This window comes from Pimephales promelas, chromosome 5 (assembly GCF_988280905.1).
Source record: "Pimephales promelas chromosome 5, fPimPro1.hap1.1, whole genome shotgun sequence".
Taxonomy (NCBI): Eukaryota; Metazoa; Chordata; class Actinopteri; order Cypriniformes; family Leuciscidae; genus Pimephales; species Pimephales promelas.
The window spans coordinates 37,382,450-37,408,283 of NC_142773.1; the positions used below are offsets into that span (position 1 = coordinate 37,382,450).

Sequence of the window (25,834 nt, forward strand, 5' to 3'; positions counted from 1 at the left end):
TAGGTTGTGTTTATCTTAAAATATTAACAGTATAAATTTTATTCTTACATTTACTTTATAAAATCAGTAAATATTCAGCAAAAAAAAAAAAAAAAAATCAGCAAAATGTCACTTTCACAGAAAAGTCAGCAGTAGACCAGAGCTAATGTGGTATAGATATCGATGTCTATGGTGGTACAGTTGAAGGTGCAGTTTTTGTCTAGTTTTTGCCAATTTCAGTCTTTGGAGTCACACTGCCTCCCTGTGGTCAAATATCAGCAGTTCTTTTGTTCAACAACACATTAAAGTTCGAAGGCTTTATTGTGCACACCCATGCACACCCTGTCCAATTAAATTAATCTGCTTTCCACAAGAATAAAGAAGAAACATATAAATTACAAATATTTAAACAGTACAATAGTATACATTGCAAAATAGTAAAGAAGCCTAGTTTGAACCGCTTTTACTGTCTGTCTATGGTCTGAACAGGTCGCGCGTATGAATGCATGCGACGACAGCAGCCCCTTCCGCTAGCCCGGCTGGACCTCTAGGTTGAAAAATCGTCAATGCAAGTGAATGAGAGAAAATTAATTATTTTCTAATCCCGTTTGAATTTTGCAATGAATGTGAACACATGTTGTCTGTGAATTTTTTATATAAATTTTCGTGTAAAAAATGCTACAATTTACCGGGAAGAATGAATCATACGGTTAGACTTTGTGTGAGAGCACTTTGTGGACTACAACTCTTCCTGCTTTCGACGCGTTTCATATACGTCACCACCACTAGCACATGGATCCCGCTAAACAAACCACAGTGGTGTAGTCTAGTTTTTTGTGGTGACAGCCCGCCCGCCGCCACCACCACCACCACCACCCATTTGAGAAAAAATTTCAAAACTTGTGTGATATTCCTTTAAAGTTCTGTCTTAATAGATTTGATTATTATTATTTTATAAATGACATTTTATGCAATTTCTTTCATAATTCCATCGAGTTACTTTATTTATCTCTATAAACTGTTGTAAATTAAAGACATTTGAGCTTCTGTGTGTTTTAATAAACTATTATTAATATTATTAGGCCTACTTGAAGTACTCTACTGTGCAATAGTAATATATTTCTTTTTTATTTTCTTCAAGTTATACAAAACTCTGATTTTGACAGGTTGCATGAAGCAGGGGCGTCAATAGGATTTTGATCATCACTTACGATTTTTTCTAAAAAAAAAATAAAAAAAAAGGATTTTGATCATCACTTACGATTTTTTCTAAAAAAAAAAAAAAAAAGGTAACACTTTAGTTTAGGATCTAATGCTCACTATTAACCAGTTTCATTACATGCAAAGGCAGGGTTTTATAATCACTGTTGTCCCAAATGTGAGGTAGGTTAGTTTCCCTGAGAAAAAAAATTATTTCTCTGATCTACATATGTGCATTTTAGGATGTTTTGAAGGCCAACAAAAAATGAGTTAACAGCTTTAAAACCATGTCAGTGGGCACTGGGCAGCTGATTATTTCTCTCTCCTCATCAGCATCACCCTCTTTTTCTCTTTGTTTTTATCTTGCCCTGTCTCTTCCCCTCCTAAAGATGAGCTGTGATTGATATACTGGCTTTTCATTTTTGTCTGTCAGTGAAGAAAGTAAACATGGGGTCAACTGATAAGTGGATTTTCCCTATGAATAATTTTTCTCGGACACGTTTATTCACTGAAAGCTACTAAAGCTAGGTAATTCAGTTTATTAAATACATTCAAAACATATACACTCTAAAAATGCTGGGTTGTTTTAAGCCAATATTAGGTAAAATATGGACAAACTCAAACATTGGGTTAAAATTTTCATTTAAAAATGTAACCAAATGGCTGGGTTTGTCCATATTTGACCCAAAATTGGGTTAAAACAACCATGCATTTTTTAGAGTGTATAGGCTACACATTCATTATTGATCTTATGACTAATACAGGGTCGTAGACAGGGCTTTATAATCAAAGAGGTCCTAAATTTGAGGTTGGTGCTTCAGTTTTTTTGATTTCTCTGATGTGCATTTCAAGACGTTTGAAGACCAAAAAAAAAAGAATAAGAAATATCTTTAAAACCATGTCAGTGGGCAGTAAATTCTCTTCCCCTCCGATTTTTTAATGTAAGAAAGGCTACAATTTTTATTATATTCTCAATATGTACACATTCGTTATTACTCTTGTAGCTAAAAAATGATGAAAACGGCTTTAATAATGTTTCTTGTCCCCTCGCAATGACAGTAAACTATTGCTAAATTGCATGAGTCACGTTAGGCTTATTTATTTCACTTCAAAATGGCGAAATTAGACAAAACTATAGCCTATTAATTTGCCTGATTATTTTTTGTCATTCATTTAACATTTATGACCTAAAAAACGTAAAATATGAAATGTTAAGTTTAGCCACTTACATCTTTTAAACTGAAGCGTCGAGTCGCTCTGCTGAAATTCGCGCTCAGCAGCGTCTGTGAACATAAAGCCCGCCTACTTTGATTTGATTTGTCATCTCAAATATTCTGACATTGACGAGCAGTGACAGACCAATGAGGCTCAGATGAACACGAACAACACACAAACACACCCTGTCCTCTGTTTTTGACGTGCTCTCTGCTCGCGCGCTGATTCTGTCGCCTTACGTTTAGGGGGGCTGATGTCGTAGGAAATTTATTTCACAAAACGATGTTGTTACGAATCCTCACGCTTTTTAAAGTGGTACGGAGATCTTTGACATTTCCTAGTGGGCATACGCAAATCCTTGACATTTTCTAGTGGGTATACGGCGTATCACGTAGACTACACCACTGACAAACCATTGTTTGAATGGTGACATTTGGGTACAAAACACCCAGGCATCTCGATCTAATTCCTTAGATTATCTCACCGTGATTTGTGGAGGGAAAATGTGTTATGCGGTGACGTCACATATGCGACGTGTAGTCTTTCTCGTTATGTCTATTCCACAACTGCTAACCAAAGAATCATACAATAAACTGTCAAACTCGTTACATGATAAATTATATAAAAAAAATTCACAGACAAACTATGTTCACATTCATGGCACAACAATTCAAACGGGATCAGAAAATAATTATTTTCTCTCATTCACTTGGATTGACGCTTTTTCAACCTAGAGGTCCACTTGGAGTTTTACGGATGGGCAGGACTTACCAGCTCTATGATGAGGAGCCTGTGTTGAAATATTTTTCGGTGATGTCAGGGTCAATGAATGTTTGATCCATTTAACATTCTGGTGACTGCTGGATAAAAAACAATTTCTTAGACGTCCTGCATTTTATATGCCAGTTTGTGTTAGGGTGGGGAGAGTCTTCATTAAAATGTCAAATGTCCAAAATGGACAAAAAATTGTCAATTTTGGTACAATGTTGACTTGAGACAACAAACTTTTAATTAATTAAAAAAAAATCAATGTTTATTTATATTGTTATAGGCTAGCGTCCAATTTTAAGCAGGAAAAACAAATATTTTTTTCCCTCACTGATATCATTTTGCGTACCATAGTCTTTCATAACAGAACTGGCTCTTTTGTGGACTATAGCTAGATGTTCTGCAAGGGGGGTAAAGGTATCTAATAATGCTCTCAGCAGTCTTTACTACTCTCTGCAGGCACTTACAGTCCATTTCTTTGGTGCTACCATACCACACTGTAATACAACTGATGCTCTAAGTGACGCAGTGAATCATTAGATCCTTCTGTCCACCCTCTCATCATATATCACTAAGGTATTTCAGGGTTGTCTGGAGAGGGGAGGTATCCAAAGCACATCAACTGATCATGGGGGTTCAGTTCTTGTACCCCTCCTCTTCTCCATACACACTACATTACTGGCATCCATCATACAGACAGGGCTTCTCCTACCATTGCTATGCTGATGACATGCAGCTGTACCTTTCATTTCAACCAGATGATTCCACAGTAGCTGGACAAATCTCAAGTGGTCTGGCGGACATCTTGGATGAAAGAACATCACCTGCTGCAACTCAACCTGAGCTCGCCACTCTGTCACCACAGCATTCACCGTCCGGCTAGGTACATCATCAATTACCCCATCAGTTTTTCATGATTACATTTAATCTCACAATGGCTGTAAATTACTTACAACTGATTCTCCCTAATATGTCTTTTTATCTTTTACATTTTTCTTTCTATAAAAATCTACTGCTTATATACAAATTAATATTTGAATTCTCACTCAGTGACTCATTTAACCGTGTATTACTTTCTTTGGAAGGCTTTTGTCTTACTAACGCATTAAACTTTACATCATTTCATCATTGCAGGGCTATTTTCTTTCTTTGTATTTTTATTTCTATATTGTAGGCTACAAGATCATCATATTCAAATCAATGTTATAAATAAGTAAGGTGAAAAGTAATCAAAAAGTAGTTACAAGAGTAGTCACTCTTGTAAGTAGTTAATGCAAAAACTGAACATTATCAACTCATATAGTAATACTAAACGCCTGTAACTTACTGTCATACTTTATATTCGCATTTAGTGGCTACTTTTATGGACTTCCAAACCAGATTGTACCAAAACAATACCAACACTACGATTCAATCCTTGAGAGATTATCTTTTTAAGCTCTGAAAAACGTCGAAGTACGGAGAATATTAGCCGAAAAACAATAAAAGCAGATGTGAACGGACACTCAAACCCAGAAACATCTGGATTCCAGATGAGGACGGCCTTAACATTCCACAAGCTGAACCCATAAAACACACACGGACACGTATGTACTCCAAGCATGTCACAATAAAACTATATTTATAAATTAAAAAAAGAAATCTCCTTAACATGGTTCTTCCAAAAATTCTCCCAATACAATATTGCTGCCAAACACTGAAAAATATATTTCTCAGTAAAAACAATTTCCGTGAATAATGAAATATCTTCAAGAGACATTTACTGAGAGTAAAAATGTAAAAAAGGACCAAAAAAAAAATTAAGAACCTCCTAATATGCGCTAAAACAGGGCCGATGACAACAGAAGTTTCTCTTCAAACTTTGACATTTACGTCCTGGGTTGGACTACATTCACCTTGAAACCTCACACCCATATAGTGTTGTAACTAAATCCCATTCAATTATTGCTATTTCTCTCAAAAATCTCTTTTTTTTTGTCCATTCATAAGAGGAAATCTTTCAACTTTCTCAAATAACACATTTCCCAACTATTTTGGAGGTGATTTTGCTCAACGTTTAGTAAAAAAAAAAGGCCTAATCTGTTCTTGTAAGCAGGAACTGATGTTTTCCTATGCTTTAGTAGACTAATTTCTAAGACCTAAGTATTGTTGGGGCTCACAAGCTATTGATTTTTAGGTCAGCACTAATCCTAATTCTAATCAGTTGCACTAGTAGGCCACATTTTTTGTTGTAATCCATAAGGCAAAAAACTGTTTGGGCACTTCAGCTTGTAAGTCACATGATGTCGACGAAGAACTCCCCATTGGCTGTGTTGCACGAGCGGCGAGAGCCCGTGAGTTCGGGGGGAATGCTGGCGAGAAGGCGGGCGGACGGCGACCCCGGGGCGGCTCGTGCGGATCCCTGCTTCTGGCTGTAGCTGTGAGATCGTGAGCTTCGCACGCTGCCCTCGCTGGGTGCCGCCGCCGAGCGCTCGCTGGGGGCTCTGTCTCTGCGGAAGTCAAACTCATGAGCGTCACCCATATCGCTTCCGCCTCCTATCCTGAAGTCTCCGGCTGCGGTTTTCCCCTCAGTCCTGCTCCAGCTGCAGTTTGAACCGCTGCTCCCTATGGACAGCAACGTTAAGGGAAGTGAGTGAGACGCTACTTAAATGAGTTGGGGCTGCAATATAATGGAAAAAACTGACTTTGTGATATTTAGTTTTTCTGCAATCTATATAGTGACGTGAAAAAATACAGGAAGTTTCATCAGATGACTTGAAAAGCTCCATTTGGAAAATAATGAATCAGTCTAGAAGGACTGGGCTGATTTGAGGGAGGGGGGTGCATCAAAATATCAAAATTGAAAAATTTAAAGAGTTTAGTTGCGAAATCCTTAGTGCTGAATGATTTGAGAAAAAAAAATAAAACAAGTTTTCATAGGCCAAATTCACATTGTTTTGAACTATGAAATAATCATAATTATTATAATTATATATATATATATATATATTTCACTTATGGGACAGTTCACTTTGAAATGAATTTTTGGTATGTTTCAGATCACGTCCAAGTGATTTAAGGGCGCGGGAGCTTTGTGGCGGTGGTAAAAACGATATAAATATGTTCGTTTTCTCACGCAAACCGCTCGTTTCGTGTCTTAGGCCATCAATGTGTACTTACATTTACGAGTCATTAAATCATGTTTAATTTGGACTTCTCTGTGCATGCTCTTTGAGGTGGTGACCAAAGACCTGCATTATATGACTGACAGACAAGAACGGTTTGACCTAAAAATATCAAAATTGAAAATACTGCGGAAACAAAGACACTTACATCTTGGATGCCCTTGAGGTAAGCTAAAACATCCCAAAAATTAATTTCAAAGTGAACTATCCCTTTAAGGCTTATTTATTCATTTATGACATCATCAGCGACTTCATGACGTCGACTCGACTTTAATCACATAAATGTGTTTAAAAGTAAAAAAGTCGTTTAACTCATAGTATTTGCTTACTAAAACCGCAGCCTGCAGGATTGATCAAATTGCACTAAATCGTATAGCAAAAACGTTTTTTTGTTTTGTTTTTTTTTCCGATATGTCGTGCAGCATGACTTCAGGTTACTCACCTTCACTGTGCTGGCTGCCTGCGCTGCCTCCACCGGCTTCAGAGTAGCTGTGAGCTGCGTCCGCATGGGAATGAGCTGGTGGGTACTGGTAAGGGAACGCGGCGGGCCAGGGAGCTTCAGCAGGGTGAAGCAATGGAGCAAGAGTGTCCTGATCAGACGCCCCGCTGGAGCCGTCATGGTCGTTCAGAGAGAGATGGGCCATGTCTGCAACAAAACACGGTCCCGTTGATAGAGTGTCCACACAATGCAAACCTGAATGTACAGTGACGGCAACTTTCACCAGGACAGATGAGGCCATGAATAGCTGGAGCCTGAAATAGAATTTCCCCTCGTGCCGACAAGCCTACACTAAACATAGCGGTAGAATATTTATATAGCTACATAATCAAACAGAAAAAGTCATAAATTCAACATCTGGACTAATAACAACTCAAATCCAAATAGTGGTTTAAAATCCCCTACTAGCTTACAATGAAGGGACGCATTTGTTTTATTTAAATATACAATGGAGAGGAAACATATGTAAACTTTGATATTTCATTGTGTTAAAGGATTAGCTCACCCCGATATTTTGTCTTTACTTAATATATAGGATATATTATAAATAATGTTCACCCGAACCCAAATGACTCTTTCTTCTGTGGAGCACAAAAGGACATGTTTAGAGGAATCTCAGAACAGTTCTCCCCAATAAAATGAATGTATATTGAATCCGCCAAGCCATGTGACTTGTGTTGCAACTTGTTTAAGGCCTGTTGAATCTGTCGGTGAGAGAGAGAGAGAGAGAGAGAGAGAGAGAGAGAGAGAGAGAGAGAGAGAGAGAGAGAGAGAGAGAGAGAGAGAGAGAGAGAGAGAGATCGCTCTGATCTCAGCAGGGACTTCTGCAGGGCGAAATCACGTTCCCACATTGGTTGAAATCGCATTCTGGGGGGTGAGGGTCCCCCACGATACACTTTTACGATTAAAATTGCAGGGCTTCGTGCTTCGTTTTGCATGCATGTACCCATATTATGTTCCTGTGTTAGTGTGGGGCTATTTTGAGCCTTATTAGTGGTATAAACTAGCGATTGCTTTTTACTTAGTAAATGGCCCCATATTATACGCATATTATGCCCCAATATTATAAAACTGTTACGCGTTATACGCGTAACAGTTTTTAGAAAAATTATTATTTTACAATCGATTTTCATGAAAACAAATCTCAGAGAATGGTTGATCCAATGTTTTATAAGACCAAAGGTTAATTTTGCGCCGGAGTTCTCCTTTAATTAACCCCACCACAATACATATAGAATATGACATTGAAAAATTTCATAAGGAAAATAAATAAATAATAAAATCAATCCCATAGTGGATTCTAAGTAATCAAGTGCTTGGCACATTCCAATTCAGCCTATTAAAAAGGTCCTGCCACTCATGCAACGTAAGCAATGCCGTACATCGAAGTGAACTAGTGCTAGGGCATGACAATTTTGGACTGGAACACAGCCCCAATCTCCCTTTTTGAACGTTAAATATAGATTATTGCCACCTGCTGGTATGGAGAGTTAGGCAGTGTGCCCACCAAAGCGTTTTTATCCAGCTGAAAACGCCAGACGCTCTGCTGAAGACGCCGTGCTTTGGGCGCTTTAGAGCGTTTTGTCAGCCCGTTGAGACTATGATACAGAATATCCGCAGCACAGTTCACTTGTAACTGATTTCGCACACAATTTGTTTCATACCAAAAATTTATTTAAAATTTATATATATATATATATATAAAAAAAATTAAAATTTATAAAAAATTTATATAACTCGGTTAGCTCTGCTGGTTGATGTCGTTGTACAGAAAGAATGCTGTGACAGTTGGTCAGTGTGGTTTAGCCCCGCCCCTCCTCCACTGTGATTGGACGGCTGGGTAAAAAGTGACAGTGATGAGCGCTGTGTTTTATCCAAAGTTGAACAGTTTTCAAAAAACGCTCAGCGCCTCGTTATGCTAATAGCGTTTAACCAACGTGGCGCTCCCATTGAAAACAATTGAAAACATAAGCCAGACGCATGGAAAAACGCTTTGGTGGACACACGGCCTTATGGCGTGCTAGTTGACAGTTGTCTTTGATGTGCGTTGAAGAGCAACTTTTTGGCCTAGCAACGCGAGTCGACAACTAAAAGATCCAGACAGGACCTGGCAATGCCATATGATGGCTTTGTGAGAGGATTGAAATTTAATGCAAAAGCTCTCAGATGGCAAGTCACATGCCACATATTCAAACCATAGGATTACTTCAACTTTTGCTTTTTCATCCATTTCAGATCTTGACAGCCCCAGGTCACAGTATGGTTTTATTGTCTGGTAAAGAAAAGCTCAGAGATCCATTATGCTCTAGTCCACAGAAGAATGAAAGTCATACAGGTTTGGAACAACACAAGGGTGAGTAAAATGACAGAAATCCCATAAAAGTACTTACTGCCAGAAAGATCTCCAAAGATGTAGTAGCACTGCTCGGAGAAGGTGATTTTGTTGACAGTGTGGCGGATGAAGCCAGCCTTCAACAGGTTGCTGGCGTACTTGCGTGCTTCACGGCGATCTGCAAAGCCCTCCACATGATGAAACAGCCAGTCAACCACATCAGAGCCTAAAAACCAACATATGCACCAATTATTATATACAGCGCCTCCATGGAGTATTTTGCTGATGTTTATTTTTAAAGTTGTGATAAAATGTAAGTAGCAGATATATGTCTCATATTGTGAAAAAGAAAAAATAAATTAGGGCAGGGACTTGATTCTACGCATCGGTTGTTTGATCGGATTTGAATGTGGGTTCAGCAATAAAAACAATGATTGCAAGCTTACAGTTGATTGTGGAGGGACAGGCTTCAAACTGAATATTGCAGAGTTTATCTGGTTGCTATGTACACTGTAATAAACAATTATTATTTCTGTTATGGAATATTGCAGTTTTTTTATTCATGTGGTCTCATAATCTTTAATCAATAACTCTAACTTGTTCTCCCCATCACAAGATCTCTACTGTCCCACTGGTGTGAGAGCGGCTCAATAACATCTGTTTCAGCAACCTGCCACTCACATGACATCACAGCAATTAGCAAACGACAGCGATCAAATGATTCGATCAATTCCTAATGGACAAAATAAAGTCCCGCCTGCATTTTTTTTCTCGTTTCAAAAGCGGTTTCGCAAGAAAGATCGTCAAAGTAGGGAAGAAAAGACAAATCAAAAAAACTGGTGTCATGCAGACAACTATAGACCCCTTTTCAGTTGGTAAATATGGTGACGTTTTTATGTGGGCGGAGCTTAGGTGGAGGCAGAACGATCCCTCTGGCCGCTTCACTAACGCTAGTTAGCAAGTATTGTTAGCTTGTTTTTTAACAATGACTGGAGAAAATCAGATTTTATCTTAATGTGTAAGATCACTCACTGTCCAGGACCACGATTGTTATTTCCAAAAGTTATTTGTAACGTACAGAACCAGATTGGCCGACCCGTAGCCGCCTACACGCTCACTCATTGCTTGGACGATCTAACAGGATTAACGTTACGTTACCTCGGTTGAGTGGCCTGACTTCTACACCTACCTTATAGAGAAACCGTTCGTAAAGAGAAACTGAGGGCATATAAATCTTTAGATGCCTATATGGTCCTGTACAAGACTTGTGTGTACGATCCGCAGTTCTGCCGAGCCAGCGCAGAGAAGACGACAATGTAAAGAGTGACATGACGGTGCGATTTTAATCATGTGAATATTTTCTAGAAATAAAAAATCCAGTTACAGCATATTCATTTTTCATTGATACTTGCACCAAACAACACAATAAGATGACATTTAAAAATAATAGAAGTAATTTAAGCTCCTTATTATGTAGCCGAATCTGTGCTGGTTTGCATTGGCCGCCTCCAGTTTTCACTTTGTTTTGCCTCCAGCTAGCGCCGTGACGTAACTGTGACGTCGGCGCAAAAGGGGTCTATAAGGATGAACTACTGCAATCTATCATTTAAATAAAGTGTGTCTTGACCTATGAAAGCATTGGCTATAGTGATCTTCAGCCACATTCTGTCTCGAACTTCCAGTCCCGAGTCAGGACAGGCCATTGCTTTTGCAACTGTTGCCATGTCGCTGTGGACGGACAGGTGGTAGTCATCAAATCCTGCGAGGAGAACAACACACAGTTTACAAAAGAATCTGCCTGGTGGCGAGAAATCAGGACCTCCCACATTCTATGTTGCTACACAGTTGTTAAGATGTTTATTTTTTTTAATGCCATACCAGCATCAAAGGTTATACTCAATGCAAAAATAAAACAATTATATTCATATACACATTTTACAACATTACGTGAAATATTACAGTTTCATTTTTCACCCATTTTGTCATTTGCAAGTTAGAACTAATAAGTCTGATCACAAGAACATGAACAGTACAACTCTCCTCAACAAACTGCATAATTTGAGGTATGATTCATGTCTGTGACAAATGTTGTGGGATGAATTACATGCCAAAATGTAGGTCTGTTCAAATCCATAAGCCTAGGTATAAGCAATAATAATAATAGTGAAGATTGATAGGGATAGTTCACACAAAAATGAAAATTCTGTAATCATTTACTCACCCTCATGTCATTCCAAAGCCGTAAGACTTTCATTCATCTTCTGAACACAAATGAAGACCTTTTTTGACAGTCCATTGACAGTCTATGTAACTACCACTTAGACACTTCAAAAAGTAGGATGTGAAACGATTAATCGCGATTAATCGCATCCAAAATAAAAGTTTGTGTTTATATAATATATGTGTGTGTAGTGTGTATAATTATTTTGTATATAAAACACACTCATGCATGTATATATTTAAGAAATATTTGCATGTATATAGTTTATATATATTTATACAAAATTAATATTATACATAAATATAAATATTTGATATATTAAGAACACATTTTTCTTAAATATATACATGCATATGTGTGTATTTATACATCCAAAATAATTACACACACATATATTTTGGCGAATAATCGTTTCACAGCCCTAAAAGAGATCATAAAACTAACCCAGGTGAATTGAGCAGTTCACAGTGACACGATCGCTTCATATAATGAACAGATTCAATTTAAGCTTTTATTCACATATAAACATTCCTCAACTCACACATCAGTTGTGGTAAACAGAAGCTCAAGCATGTTCGCTTGACGTGCAAGAACCAATGAGGTTCATTCTCGTGTGTTACGCTGTTTATATGTGAATAAAAGATTAAATTATATCGATCGAGTCAGAAAATTTGGACTAAATTTCCGCTCAATTCATATAGATTAATTTTACGATCTCTTTATAAACTTTTTCAAGCATCAAAGTGGTAGTTGCGCATCTGTCAATGATTGAAAGGACTGAAGGAATGAAAGCTCTCAGATTTCATCAAAAATATATTAATTTGAGCTCAGAAGATGAACAAAAGTCTTGCGGGTTTGGAAAGACATGAGGGTGAGTAATTAATGACAGAATTTGGTTGAACTACACTTTTAAAGATTCCCAAGCTGTGTGCAATAACATCTGGAGGAGAGTGAACAGCAGATGTCTTACTCTCAGTCTCTGGGATGGAGCTGGAGATGGAGGAGCTGGTGGAGGTGACCGTGCTCATGGAAGGACTTATGCCGTAAGCGGGATAGACGCCCGTCATGGCTGCCGTATGGGACACCCAGGCTGCAGGGTCAATGGGCCGGATGGGTTCACCTGGGACAGAAGGCAACAAGTACTCAACAAAGCTATACAAAACAAGTGAGTTTGCGTTTTCACCACAATTTTTACAAACCTCCTTAAGAATACAAGATGAACAATGACTGAGAACTGTTCAAACCTTATTGTTAAAACTACCACAATAAATTGTAATGATTGTACAGTTGTTTTTTTCAGCACTTCTAGATTTTTTGGACAACGATTCTTAAAATCTTGCCCTCTAATGCAGCTCTCTAATCTATTACACACACAGTAATGTAATGTAAACACATTAATGTGTCAATGAAATTTGAGAGCTTATCACTGAATGAAACAGCAGTTAAAACTAATAGTGTTAAATATCATTACATTTTAAACAGTTATTTTCCATTTTAGTATATTTTAAAATGTAATCTATCCTGTGACAGCAAAGCTGAATATTCATCATCACTTTAGACTTCAGTGTCCCATGATCCTTCAGAAATCATTCTATTAGGATGATTTAATGCTCAAGAAACATTTATTATCATTATCAATGCTGTGATTTGTTGTGCTACTCAATATTTTTTGTGGAAACTGCAAAAAATAAAAAAAATAGAGGATTATTTGATGAATAGAAAGTTCAAAAGAACAGCATTTATTTGAAATAGAAATCTTTTGCAACATTATAAATTAATTTGCCAATTTTGATTGATTTAATGGGTCCTTGCTAAATAAAATTATTAATTTCTTTTAAAATGAATTTTATGGTGCATTTATGTGTAAATGAGTGTGTGAACACTCACTCCTCGGCAAAGCAAAGCAACTGTTAGGGTTTGGGTCCCAACACTTGGCCACAGTAAGCGACACGGGCCTGCAAAAAAAAAAGGTGCAGTTGGTAACACACTTTTGTTGATTAGCTAAACATAAATGAGAATGTTTTGTAATATGACTCACCCAGGCTTATGCACGATCTCCCTCAGCACTCGAACGGCATCATCGTTGCACATGTTCTCAAAGTTGATGTCATTCACCTGTGAGAGGAAACGGTAATATGAACTGATACAACCAGATTCCTAACCTGAACAGGTCTTCATCCAAACCTCACCTGCAGCAGCATGTCACCAGGCTCGATCCGCCCATCGGCCGCCACCGCTCCGCCCTTCATTATAGAGCCGATGTAGATGCCTCCGTCACCTCGCTCGTTGCTCTGACCAACGATACTGATGCCCAGGAAGTTATACTTTTCTAAATGAGGTCAAGCGAGAGAGGTTTCAGGCAACTAGTTGACTTTAATAATATGTTGCACATCTATAATTTGAATAAGTTTATATATAGGGGACTATGTCTTTGGGCAGGAAAATTAATGTGCTTATTAAAATAAAGAAAGTAAATGCCCTTAAAAGACAGTCAAGTCCAAAAATGAAAATTAGCCCATGAATGATTCACTCAACCAGAAGAATACATTATATAAAAAAATGTCCTGGCTCTCCCAAACTTCATAACAGTGAATGGCTTTTTCTGTTCATCTATCAATCATAAAAAGTGTATCTATCTATCCTAAAAGTGCATCTATCCATCAAAAAAGTGCATCTGTCCATCATAAAAGTGCACTATCCATCATAAAAGTGCATCTATCCATCATAAAAGTGCATCCATCCACCATAAAAGTGCATCTACCCATCATAAAAGTGCATCTATCCAACATAAGTGCATCTATCCATCATAAAAGTGCATCTCTACATCATAGAGGTGCATCTCTACATCATAGAGGTGCATCTCTACATCATAGAGGTGCATCTATCCATCATAAAAGTGCATCTATACATCATAAAAGTGCATCTATCCATCATAAAAGTGCATCTGTCCATCATAAAAGTGCATCTGTCCATCAAAAAAGTGCATCTGTCCATCATAAAAGTGCACTATCCATCATAAAAGTGCATCTCTACATCATAGAGGTGCATCTATCCATCATAAAAGTGCATCCATCCACCATAAAAGTGCATCTACCCATCATAAAAGTGCATCTATCCAACTAAAGTGCATCTGTCCATCATAAAAGTGCATCTCTACATCATAGAGGTGCATCTATCCATCATAAAAGTGCATCTGTCCATTATAAAAGTGCATCTATCCATCATAAAAGTGCATCTGTCCATCATAAAAGTGCACCTGTCCATCATAAAAGTGCATCTATCCATCATAAAAGTGCATCTGTCCATCAAAAATGTGCATCTATCCATCATAAAAGTGCATCCATCCATCATAAAAGTGCATCTATCCATCATAAAAGTGCATCCATCCATCATAAAAGTGCATCTATCCATCATAAAAGTGCTCCACACACCTCTGGGTGGTTAATAAAAGCCTTCTGAAGCAAAATGATACATTTGTGTATGAAAATTATCACAAAGTAAAATAACTAGCAAAATAACTAACTTTTATGATGAATAGATGCATTTTTTGATGGATAGATACACTTTTATGATTATTAGATGCACTTTTATGATGGATAGATGCACTTTTATGGACTTCAAAACAGAAACAGCCATTCACTGCCTAATTGAGGCTTGGAAGAGCCAGGACATTTTTTAATATAACTCCAATTCTATTTTATTCTATGTCATATACACCTATGATGACTCTAGGTTTAGTAAATCATGGGCAAATTTTCATTTTTGGGTGAACTATCACTTTAATATTTTTAATGCACTCAAGGCTGCTTTACTATAAATAGGTTCAGAGTTTAATTAAAAAGGAACAAAACCATAATGCAAACTCACCCATATTTAAAGTGACAGTGATGATATTCAGCGACATGGTGGAGTCAGTGATGCTACTGAAAGAAGACGACTGTGGAGAGAGAGAGAGTTATTTGACACTTTCCCCGCCAGTGTTTTTTTCATTTTGCCAGCGCCAGAATTTTTCACTTTAATTTTTTTTAATCAACATTCTCACTAACTTTCATGGCCCCAAGAATATTTTGTTGTATGAATATCTGAACATGCAACATGTAAAAATAAAAAAAAATATTCCACCTTTTCTTTATTGCATTCTTTTTCTATCAACACCTTAATGTTGGCATTGCAAGTTTCATTAGAAAAAACAACAACATTTGAACAAAAAGTCCATTAACAACCCCGAAGTCTCTGGGTCGACATTTCATTCGGTAACAGTTTTAATTTATTAATTAACAGTTTTGATGTCTGCATTATTTTTCATGTCCATAATCAATGCTTTCATCATTTGTTTCTCCTTCTTCGCCTCTGTTTTGATCTGCAGATTCTCTACGGTTTCATAAGATGGGTAATATCGCTCCCTACTGTATAACAGTGAAAAAACATGGATTTCCGGAAAATTCCATCAAAGGCGGGTAAAGCGTTAAGAGCTCTATCCACTGTCTCACCCTGTCCATTTGCTGGGCTTTGGGTCTGCGCCTCCGCCGGCGATGTCGTCTCAACAGCTTGGACGAGCCACTTTGCTCCGTAACACTGCTAAAACTAAGAAACAAGCGTTACCGAGTTTACATGAGCATTTCATTCTGTTTAGAGACAATAGTAATGTGAAACAGATGTGAAGATACTAAGGAACTGAAAAGACTATAAAGGGTTAGTTTACCCAAAAATGTGTTCACCCTCTTGTCATTCATTCTTAAACAGTCGAAATGAAGACATTTTTAATGAAACCTGAGATTTCTCTGATTGCATCGAAAGTCCACCATATATTTGAAACTTCAAAAAATCCATGAAGAGATTGTAAAAGTAGTCGATATGAACTGAGCAGTTTAATCCAAGTCTTCTGAAGAAACACGGTTGCTATATGATAATCAGATTTCATTCTTAAACATTGATCAACGCACATCATTCAAATACCTGTCAAGCAAGCCAGTGTTATTTTAGATTTATGAAAATTAAGATTTTATGTAAAGATTTATTTTATTTCTGCTTTAATTCAATTAGCAAAAAAAAAAAAAATTTACGCTGTGCAAACATGTTTATGCTTCTACACGAATCAACTAGGTTTGTTTTTTAACGTCCAGTAGGTACAATTTAGTTGCCGTTTATCTTATTCGTTTTTGTGGAATGGACTTGCAATGGAGGGACAGAAATCTCTCAGTACTTCAATTAAACTATTGATGATGAATGAAAGTCTTACAGGTTTGAGATGACATGAGGGTGGGTAAAAGATGACTGCATTTTCGTTTTTTTAACAGCTCTGATACTTTCTGATTGATTGTTCTTTTAGTACTTTTCAGGGAGCAACCAATTAATGTATACAACACAAAATGTATTACACCAATACCAAATTCTAAAACAAACACTCAAAAAAAGATATTTTTGCATCTATACATTTTATTATTATTAAAAGTACATGTATTACCACAAAACAACTTCTCCAACTAGTTCAGAGAAAGAACCAGTTTTTGATTCCCAACCCTATCAACACCATTAATCTACATTTACTTGAAACAATTTCCCAAATCTCCACAAACTCCATTTATGATTGCCCACATATGCTTATCAAGTCTGAGCTCTGACAAACCATTAGGCCTCGCTGCGAGCGTAATCATATTGAGCGCATTGGTTTGGGAACGAACAAATGCTGTGAGACCCACCGGCTGGTGGAGCCGTCATCCGAGTCAAAACAGCTGCTCGATTCCAGTTCACTGCTCATGAGGGAAGAACGGCTGTCACAGATGTCATAACCTCCCAGATCCATTCCTCTGCCTCCCCGTGAGTAGCCATTCTGCCTTCCTCCTACAGAGACATCAAACATCAATTATCACTGATTCAAGTGTGGATTTGTCTTTAAATTATTAAATAGAAATTGCTATTACTATTAAAGGGGTGATGAACTGAGAAATAAAATTTTCCTTGAGCTTTTGACATCTAAGAGGTCATCATATTATCAGAATATCCTGTAAGTTTCAGAACTGAAAACGTCCTTGTTAGTCCAATAAAAGCTTTTATTGACGGCAGGCTCAAAAGTGGGGAACTATGACGTCAAAGAGGATAAAACACGACCCCCACAGAAGAAGATCAACGCCTACTTCAACACGGCCGGTTTAGCCCCGCCCACCGATTCACACATTACACGCATAGCTAAATAATATAAGCCTACCTCGTGATGACAAACCGGATTGAGCTACCGAGCAAAACAAAATATCGTGCAGCGCCTGGTTGTGGAAGAAGACAGTCGCTGCATAATCTTCCTCTTGATTCCAATAGGACTGCATGGATAAACTTTATTTTTAATGACGTTCCAGCTGATGAGGTAAAACATTATCGTCTGTTCGCATCATTTCACTGAGGACAAGACTGGATTTGTAGACCGAGAACGGTGCTGTGCCGTCTATATTGGATCCGACAGGAACGGTGCAACACACGGACTCTGGGTCGAACATGTATGGGCGAATCATTCCGGTTGCCATTTTACAACATTGGACGTTTTCAAAACAATTTCCCCCACGTGCACCGACAGGTGAGTTGAAACTCATTATAATATGCAAAACTGTTATCCACTCACAGCAGTGGGCGTTTACTTCCAAGTCTTCAGTGCGAGACGCCCATAAAAACGGAGCGTTTTTCAGCGAGGCTCAAAACTAGGGTACAAAATAGCCTTTTACTTATTCATTTTGATGTTTTTGAATGTAAAAACCAAGCGAACGTCATAAGTTGACCTCAGACAACAATATAATAAAATTTAAAAAGCCAGTTCATGACCCCTTTAAATGTGAACCTGTTACAAACCATTGCAGGTCTTACAAAGCACAAGACATGCAGTGAGAAATGAGGGGACACATACCAGAGTGCTCATGTGAGTGTTTCCTGCGCGATCTGTCCCTGTCCCTCCGGTGTGACACCACTGAATCCGTCTCCGTCTCATCGTCCGCACCATGCCGGCTGCCTGCAGCCTTTGGACTGTGTGGGAGAGAAGGTTAAAGATTACAGAAACAAAAAGACTGTGAGAACATGTCCCTTATTTTGAGGTTTACTGCCAACTTGTTATATGATCTGATCATTTGTACAACACAACGAAAAAAAAAAAAAAAACACGTACTGGAAGGACGGGGGTCTGGAATCTCCAATGCCTTGGCTTCTCTCGTGAGACGGCGGCCGTTCGGACTGACTCTCTGCCACTGAACATCCATCTGAGTGGGAGCCGTCTGACGACACCAGCTATTAACATACAAAAAGAACAAATATTGTCAAGAGCAGTCACACTGTAACCTGAAGTGGTTATGAATTTGAACCAAGACATGGTTTCTGCTTATAAGAATTGCTTCTAATGGGGCTCAACAATGTTGGGTGAACTAATGGGGGTCACATCACACATCACAGTTCAATACTACCACACTAATCTCTAAATATAAAAACATATTACAATACCATACACTTCATATATGGCTAATAATATGGTTTCAGATCTCAAGAGAACTTTCTCTATGACTGGACAAGCAACTTAAAAAAACAAAGCAATAAGAACAGCAAATTGAACTGAATGTAAATGTATTTTAAAATCTAGTTTAAGAGATATTTGCCAAGATCTTAGGGTATTCTTTGCATTCACGCGGGTCTCATTTGGTTTTACAATTTTTGGTGACATTTCCAACCAAATGATTAAATATAATTTGCCGTCCATGGCCTCTCCCACCAGTCTGCTATGGATACGCTCAACCAGAGTCAAATACCGACTCTTGCTTTAGTAGGAAAGACTTCTCAGCAAACTTTTAGTCATAACGGTCTCATTACAATTCAACATCAATAATTCAAAGAGTAAATGTTTAGCAGGAGTTATTTTCGGTTTTTAATGAAGGATTCAGCGTGTTTGTAGTCCAAGTCCCAAACTGAATGACAGCGTACACAGTTTTAGGCCAAACAGTGTCGCTTGCGTACAGGTAAGAAAGCTGTTCCATTTTTACAATAACGCAGTTTAAAGAGTAAACAAAGTACGATACAATTACAATGATGCTTTTTACAATAAGCTTTCAATAAGCTTTCTATTAATAACCCTCTGCCGATCCGACTGTCCGTGTGAGGGGATAGAAAAATGCATAGACTTGTAGTTTTCACAAAAGTCCTGGAGCTGTCAAACACATCATCTGGCAGACTTGTGCTGACAAATAAACTTGATTCATTTACATAAACTACCAAAAGCGAGCTGAAAACCAGCGAATTTTCACTTTAAATATAAATGTGAAGCTCATAAAACAAAGCCTATGCATACCAGCATACCAAAGTCTTCACACCGAAGTGAACCGTAAGCAGGAATGACTGGCAGCCTCTTTGAAAAATACAAATACAACAGCGTCAGCACTCAAGAGAACCGGGAATGGGCTGAATTAAAAGGCTGATCTATTATGCAAGGAGCACCAGGGAATTAAGATGCAGGGCTGGACGGGATGTGTGTGTGTGTGTGTTTCTGTTCTCACCCAGCAAATCACACGGCCATTGTAACAGGGAAGCTTTGCATTGTCGTCAGTGATTTCCTCCTTGACCACCCTGCAGAAACACAAGAAACAGATAAACACAATCAGAACTAATAAGGACTTATTTTACAACCACAGTCTGTGTGTGAGGTGTAAAATAAAGGAAGATCAGCTTTAGAGATCCCCAGAGTGTCTGGGAATAAATTAGAATACGTAAATGAGACGATGCCATCAGATGAAAGAAAGGACGGTTTGGATCAGAAACGCATTCATCAGATAAGCATTGCACACACACGCGCTCGCAAAACACACAAAGGACTGAAGAACAAATGGAAGAGCCAAGTGAGACTTCATCAGATAGGATTCAAAACTCATGACATTAAAGTTATTATTTTATTATTATATTATTATTTAATAGAAAATTTAGAAATTAATATTTTTATTCAGCAAGGAAGCCTTACATTTATCAAAATTAACAGAACAGCTTTTACATTGACACAAAGAACCCTGAAAAAATGTATGTTTCTACAAAAAAAAAAAAAGCAGCACAAGTGTTTTCAACACTAATGTTTCTTGAGAATCAAATCATCATTCTAAAAAGATTTCTAAAGGATCATGTGACACTGAAGACTGGAATAAAGATGCTGAAAATTCAGCTTTGCATCACAGGAGTAAGTCATATTTTTAAAGTTTATTGAAACAGAATACATTACTTAATTTAATTGTAATAATTATTTCACAGCATTAGTGTGTTTTACTGTTTTTCTGATCAAATAAAAGCAATCAATTACTATTGATAATAATCGTATTAGAGAGTACAGTTTGTCACAGCACAAGACGAACTTCCCAAAAGTTAACCATCTTCAACAAACTGTGGGAAAAATCAAAATGATTGTTCGTGGTGTTGAATAATCCAGAATATTTCTTAATTCTATAATACCCCATTGTAACAAACTAGCCTACCTGAATTGATGTGCATACAAAAAAAAAATCTTTCAGTCATTCACAAACACTCCAATCCAATAATAGTATTTACAAATGTGTAAAAAGCCTCTTTGTTGCATAATTGCATTGGCAGACATGCAAAACATCAATAGAGACAGATTCAATTGAGCTATTCGTTTCTATTTGGCAGAATTCGGAGCCTGCCCTTCAACGGCGAACATCTTTAAGCTTTTAATGAACTTTGTTGAAGGGGAGTTGAAGGGAGGGGAATGGGACGATCAAACTACGACATATTTCACTGGAAAAAGCTGTAAAGCTGCCAGTGCTGAAGCGATCAGGGCATTCCACAGCAAACCAGCAGTTGTTCCAAGTCAACATTCTTTCGGCTAATGAAACAGACAGACAGGACAAGAACACAAGCCAGGTCTCCAAATGCGACTGATCCACAAGCTAGTTCAGATACAGGCGGCAACACTTTATACAATCCTCAAGCACTTTTAAAGGGACAGTTCCACCCAAAAATGGAAATTCGCTCATCGTTTACCCACCTTCATCAGTTTCTTTCTTCTGCTGAACACGGATGATATTTTGAAGAATATCAGTAACCAAACAGTTGATGGAGCCCATTGATTTCCATAGTGTTTTTGTTCCTACTATGGAAGTCAATGGGTGCTGTCAACTGGTTGATTACCAACATTATTTCTTTTGAGTTAATCAGAAGAAAGAAACTCACACAACAACATGAGCACGAGTAAATTATGACAAAATTCATTTTTGGGTGAACTATCCCTTTAAATCTGGACATAGGCTTAGTAAATAATTATAAAAAATAAAGCAAAGTTTCATGACATTTTCAATCATTTCAACATACGTAAAAGTGATCTGTTAAGCACTTTATATTGTACTAATGCCGAGATATAAAGAAAATGTCTAATAAGACATTAGCATATGCAAGCAAGTTTTACTCCATACAAAGAGAATTTTATTACAACCAATGATATTTAATAGTACAGCAAAGCTTGAAATATATTATTTCCAGGACTGTACATAACTTCTATTTTACCATTCTGCCACCAGGTCTACAAATCCAAATATGAACAAGGTCTGCTTCTTGGTGACCATGTTAATGAAGGCCCAAATATGTCAATGAGTTCACAGCAACTTCAAAGGCCTTTAAGAGACGGAGACGTTGAAAAAAGTGTGGCTAACGACCAGGACCATATTATAACCCGTTAAACGTATCCAAAATTCCATATAAAACGCACCTCGAATGTTTTGGTTGACAAATTTGGGGTGCACTATGGTCGTGGAACCGCGCATGCGCACTGCACATTCAAATAGATTCTACTGTACTTCTCTCTGGAATCGGGGTGGAAATTTCCTCTAAGTGTTAGTTAAACGGGTTAGTTTCGTCGATACTCGCTCTCTCGAATGTTCTGGCACGAAGGTGCTTTGTGGAAAAAAGAAAATACTTTAGGAACCGGATCTGAGCACAATAAGTGTAAAGAAACCCCAAAAACCACGAGTGCTTTTTGTGTAGTCATGGCAATTTAGACTGACGCTGGAGAACATTTAAGGAGGACGGATCATGAACAACTCCCTCCTGTGATACTCAGACTGTGCTCTCCAACCACTCACATAACTATAACTACACCCAAGATCGTGCCGTCAGGCCAAAAGCCATATTTGAGAGTAATCCAGTCTTAAAATGGATGCCGTCGACAATTGAACAGGACCCAACATTCACCCCTGCTGAACTCCGCGCGCGCACACACACACACACTGTGCATTTGACTCATTTCACACACAAGTGCGTCCAACGTAACTAATGAGGGATATATTATATCAGCCTGGATCATGGCAGTCGATCCCTGATCCAAACAAGAGGAGAAAGCGTGTGAGGAGCTGGAATTGTAAGCTAAACCCGAGAAAACATGCACAACTGCTTAGAAAACTAATGTACGGTAGGCTCACCCAAAGTCATCGTCCATAGATTTAAAGAAAAACTTGTAGTTTGGTTTCTTGAGAGCATTTTTCAGGTCCAAAAGAGTGACCCTTTCGGCAGGGATGGGCAGTTTGACCAGGTATGGAGTTTCCTGGTCGTCGAGATGGTAGATAACTTTAGTCTCCCCCATTGCAGACCGCTGGGGAGAAGTAATCGGCGGTCATCCAGCGCAGGGGGTTCCCCTGATGCCCCTCCAGAATGGGCTTTTGCTCGTTTACACCCGCCAGTTGAGTTTCTTTTTTTTGTTGCTAATCCCGTTCTTTCTCCTCCGGAGTTCCCAGGAATCTTCGATATCAGCGCAAATATTCCATGAGCTGACTGGTTTAAAGGGCGATTACTGATCCATACTCTTATTTCACTCTATCCCGCCTGTTGAGAAGAGAGAATAATCCGTGAAATGTGTGATAAAGAAGCTTATTTTGGTCAGGAATGCCGAGGCTACTCGGAGAGCTTCCCTGTGCTCTCCTTACAGAGGGTTTTGTATTGCTTTCATTGACGCCGACTGCCCGGGGAAACGCGCTCCCCCTAGCGGAGAGGGGTGGTAGGTGTGAAAACAGTTACGTGGGGTCATTCTACTGAACAAATGCCATTTGGGGAGTGGGGTAAGTTGAGTCGCTTTTCTAAGTTGGCCTATTGGCAAGTAGAAATCAGAGGACGCCTACTTATGGATATCTAATATGAACTGGAATCACATACAGTCATAAAAACTTGACTTAAAAGAGTAGCCCAGTGGCACAACATGCCATGTGTTCGGTGAGGGGTAAACTCTGTCATGTCATGATTGAGGTAAGTGTGATTGAAGCGCATATGAAATAAATAAAATGGGAACATGATGTGTGATTTTTACAAATTATAATTATTGAATGCATTTTCTCACTCAAGTCTTATTTTTGCTGCATATGATTCAGTTTTCCTTTAAAATATCCACACATACTCCACAGGTTATAATTTCTTTGTAGTGATTTTTTTTTTTACACTTTATGTTTATAAAATGTTTATAAAATCCTTTACTGGATTTTTATTCCACATATCAGTCAAAGTTTTAGTGAAATTATATAAAAAGTATGGGGAGATTTGTGGAGATAAAAGCTAGCATTTTGTCTTAATTCTCTCTTTTTTCACTAATAAAAATACTTTTTTACATCTGTAAAATCTACCATATCTGTCGAAAAAAAACCTGTATTTCACATTAAAGTATGTTAGATAAAATTAGAGAAAATGTCAGAATATCATTTAAATGTCACTTTTTTGCAATAATTCATTAAGTGTACATACCAATTATGCCGTGGTGTAAATTTAAATGTAGCAAGATTACGCAAATTTAGACAGGTGTAGGCCTAAACTTCATATCCAACATGTTGTTGAATTGCCAATGCACACAACATTAAATTGTATTGCTCAATATGAGCCGTGAATTCATTAATTAATAATTTTCACCAAATAGTGAAACCTTAATGGTTATATTTTGGAATAATGATCCCTCAGCTTGTTCACTAAGATTGTGTAAACAGTTATTAAAGGATTTAATTGTCTCTAAGGGGACATTTTTTATGACAGTTTTCAACTACATTTAAATATTGTGAATTATACGTTTTCCTGACTTATTTACGGATATGTTAGTAAATCGGAGTCTAGTCTACATTGGTGTACACAAATCAAATGTTTCTATTCTAAATGCAAATCATTCTGATGTTTAATAACACAAATAATCCCAAATAATTCCCCCCTTTTTGAAAAGTAATTTTTATGAATCTGCAGACATCATGCTTTAATTTTTACTAATTTCCCTGCCCAAGAGGACAACATTGGTAAAAAACTTAGGGGCCATTAACACAACATTTCTTTTCAACTAAAAACTTGAGAAAACTAACATGTTGAAATTGCTAATTAAAAAGAGAAAGGTTTGGGCTATTTGCTTTTAATGTGTACCACAAAATATTAAAAGACCTCAAATCACCCACATACAAACAACATATTAAGCAGGTTTTATTTATCGAACGTACACTTTATTGCCAAAAATGTTGAGACGTAATGCCACACCATTTGTAATCTATAGGGTTAAACCCTCATGCTGTTCGATTTCTGTGTACGTGATGACCAACTTGACCCTAATTGGATTCAATACAATTTTCCAAAAACCACACAATTTAATATCTTAACTTTTAATATCAACACGTATCAAACATTATGAAAAAAATATGGGATGCAATTCATTTTTCCTTTTATACTTAAAACATCATAACTGAACCTTTGAATATTTCTGTATAATAACATTGTTTACTTTCACTAAGTTCTCTCTTCTGTTGACTCGTTTCATAAATTCAAGAAATTACTTCTGACAAGATGAGCACACAGAAAGTGTGCTTTTTGCATATATGCAAATAATTGCATATATGAATTTCAAACACAAAGCTGCTTTGTCCCTGATCAGCCAATCAGTGAAAGTATAACCCATAACTTAATCTGATTGAACTTCAGGCATCACTAAAGACAGGCAAGAGGGCACGTACTGTTGCTTTTGAATAGCTCCCTGTGTGGGTCAAACTGAGCGAATGCACATTTCACAACACATCGACATGTTTAAACTTTGCATGCCATGCATGTTCATAAATGAGAGACAAAATGTCAAGAAATACAACAGGTTTAATAGCTTTTCAGATAGACTGAAATAGGAAGTGATAGCTCATTTTTACCATCTATAGCTCACAATATTTTTCTGTATTGAAATAAGTGGAGACAAGCTACTTTTTTAAACATCATGGGGTATTAAAAAAAAAAAAATACAACAAAGAAATGCTATTCTGGGTCTGCCTTAGAAAATTCAAATACAAGTCAAATTGACCCACGGACATAACAGTAATTTACTGTGTACATGTCAAAACAGAATTGAAACTTTGCATGCGACTTTTGCACGCCTCAGCATGCGCTGACCCCGCTCTGATTTTACGTGAGCGAGACCCATTCTTTCACAGATGTTTGTAGAAGCAGTCTTT

The 25,834-nt window shown here is 37.6% G+C and overlaps 1 protein-coding gene and 1 long non-coding RNA gene across 2 annotated transcripts in view; both read right to left on the reverse strand.

The window, feature by feature from the left end:
* The window catches only part of dvl3a (dishevelled segment polarity protein 3a), a 30,357-nt gene extending 7,005 nt beyond the window's left edge, over window positions 1-23,352 (reverse strand). Inside the window, exons 1-15 of the mRNA XM_039677502.2 lie at window positions 22,811-23,352; window positions 19,895-19,964; window positions 18,523-18,641; window positions 18,268-18,383; window positions 17,078-17,219; window positions 15,869-15,962; window positions 15,246-15,315; window positions 13,568-13,707; window positions 13,417-13,493; window positions 13,266-13,333; window positions 12,349-12,498; window positions 10,785-10,916; window positions 9,216-9,383; window positions 6,769-6,972; window positions 3,905-5,766 (exon numbers count right to left, since the gene is read on the reverse strand). Coding sequence (XP_039533436.1) covers window positions 5,438-5,766; window positions 6,769-6,972; window positions 9,216-9,383; window positions 10,785-10,916; window positions 12,349-12,498; window positions 13,266-13,333; window positions 13,417-13,493; window positions 13,568-13,707; window positions 15,246-15,315; window positions 15,869-15,962; window positions 17,078-17,219; window positions 18,268-18,383; window positions 18,523-18,641; window positions 19,895-19,964; window positions 22,811-22,971 — 2,040 coding nt within the window. The 5' untranslated portion in view covers window positions 22,972-23,352 and the 3' untranslated portion in view covers window positions 3,905-5,437. The remainder of the gene's footprint in view (window positions 1-3,904; window positions 5,767-6,768; window positions 6,973-9,215; window positions 9,384-10,784; window positions 10,917-12,348; window positions 12,499-13,265; window positions 13,334-13,416; window positions 13,494-13,567; window positions 13,708-15,245; window positions 15,316-15,868; window positions 15,963-17,077; window positions 17,220-18,267; window positions 18,384-18,522; window positions 18,642-19,894; window positions 19,965-22,810) is intronic.
* A 1,635-nt stretch (window positions 23,353-24,987) lies between these two features.
* LOC120481639 (uncharacterized) overlaps window positions 24,988-25,834 on the reverse strand; it is a 2,857-nt gene continuing 2,010 nt past the window's right edge. The window contains exon 5 of the long non-coding RNA XR_005623347.2: window positions 24,988-25,834. This exon is cut by the window's right edge and continues 116 nt beyond it. This is a non-coding gene — a long non-coding RNA (uncharacterized LOC120481639).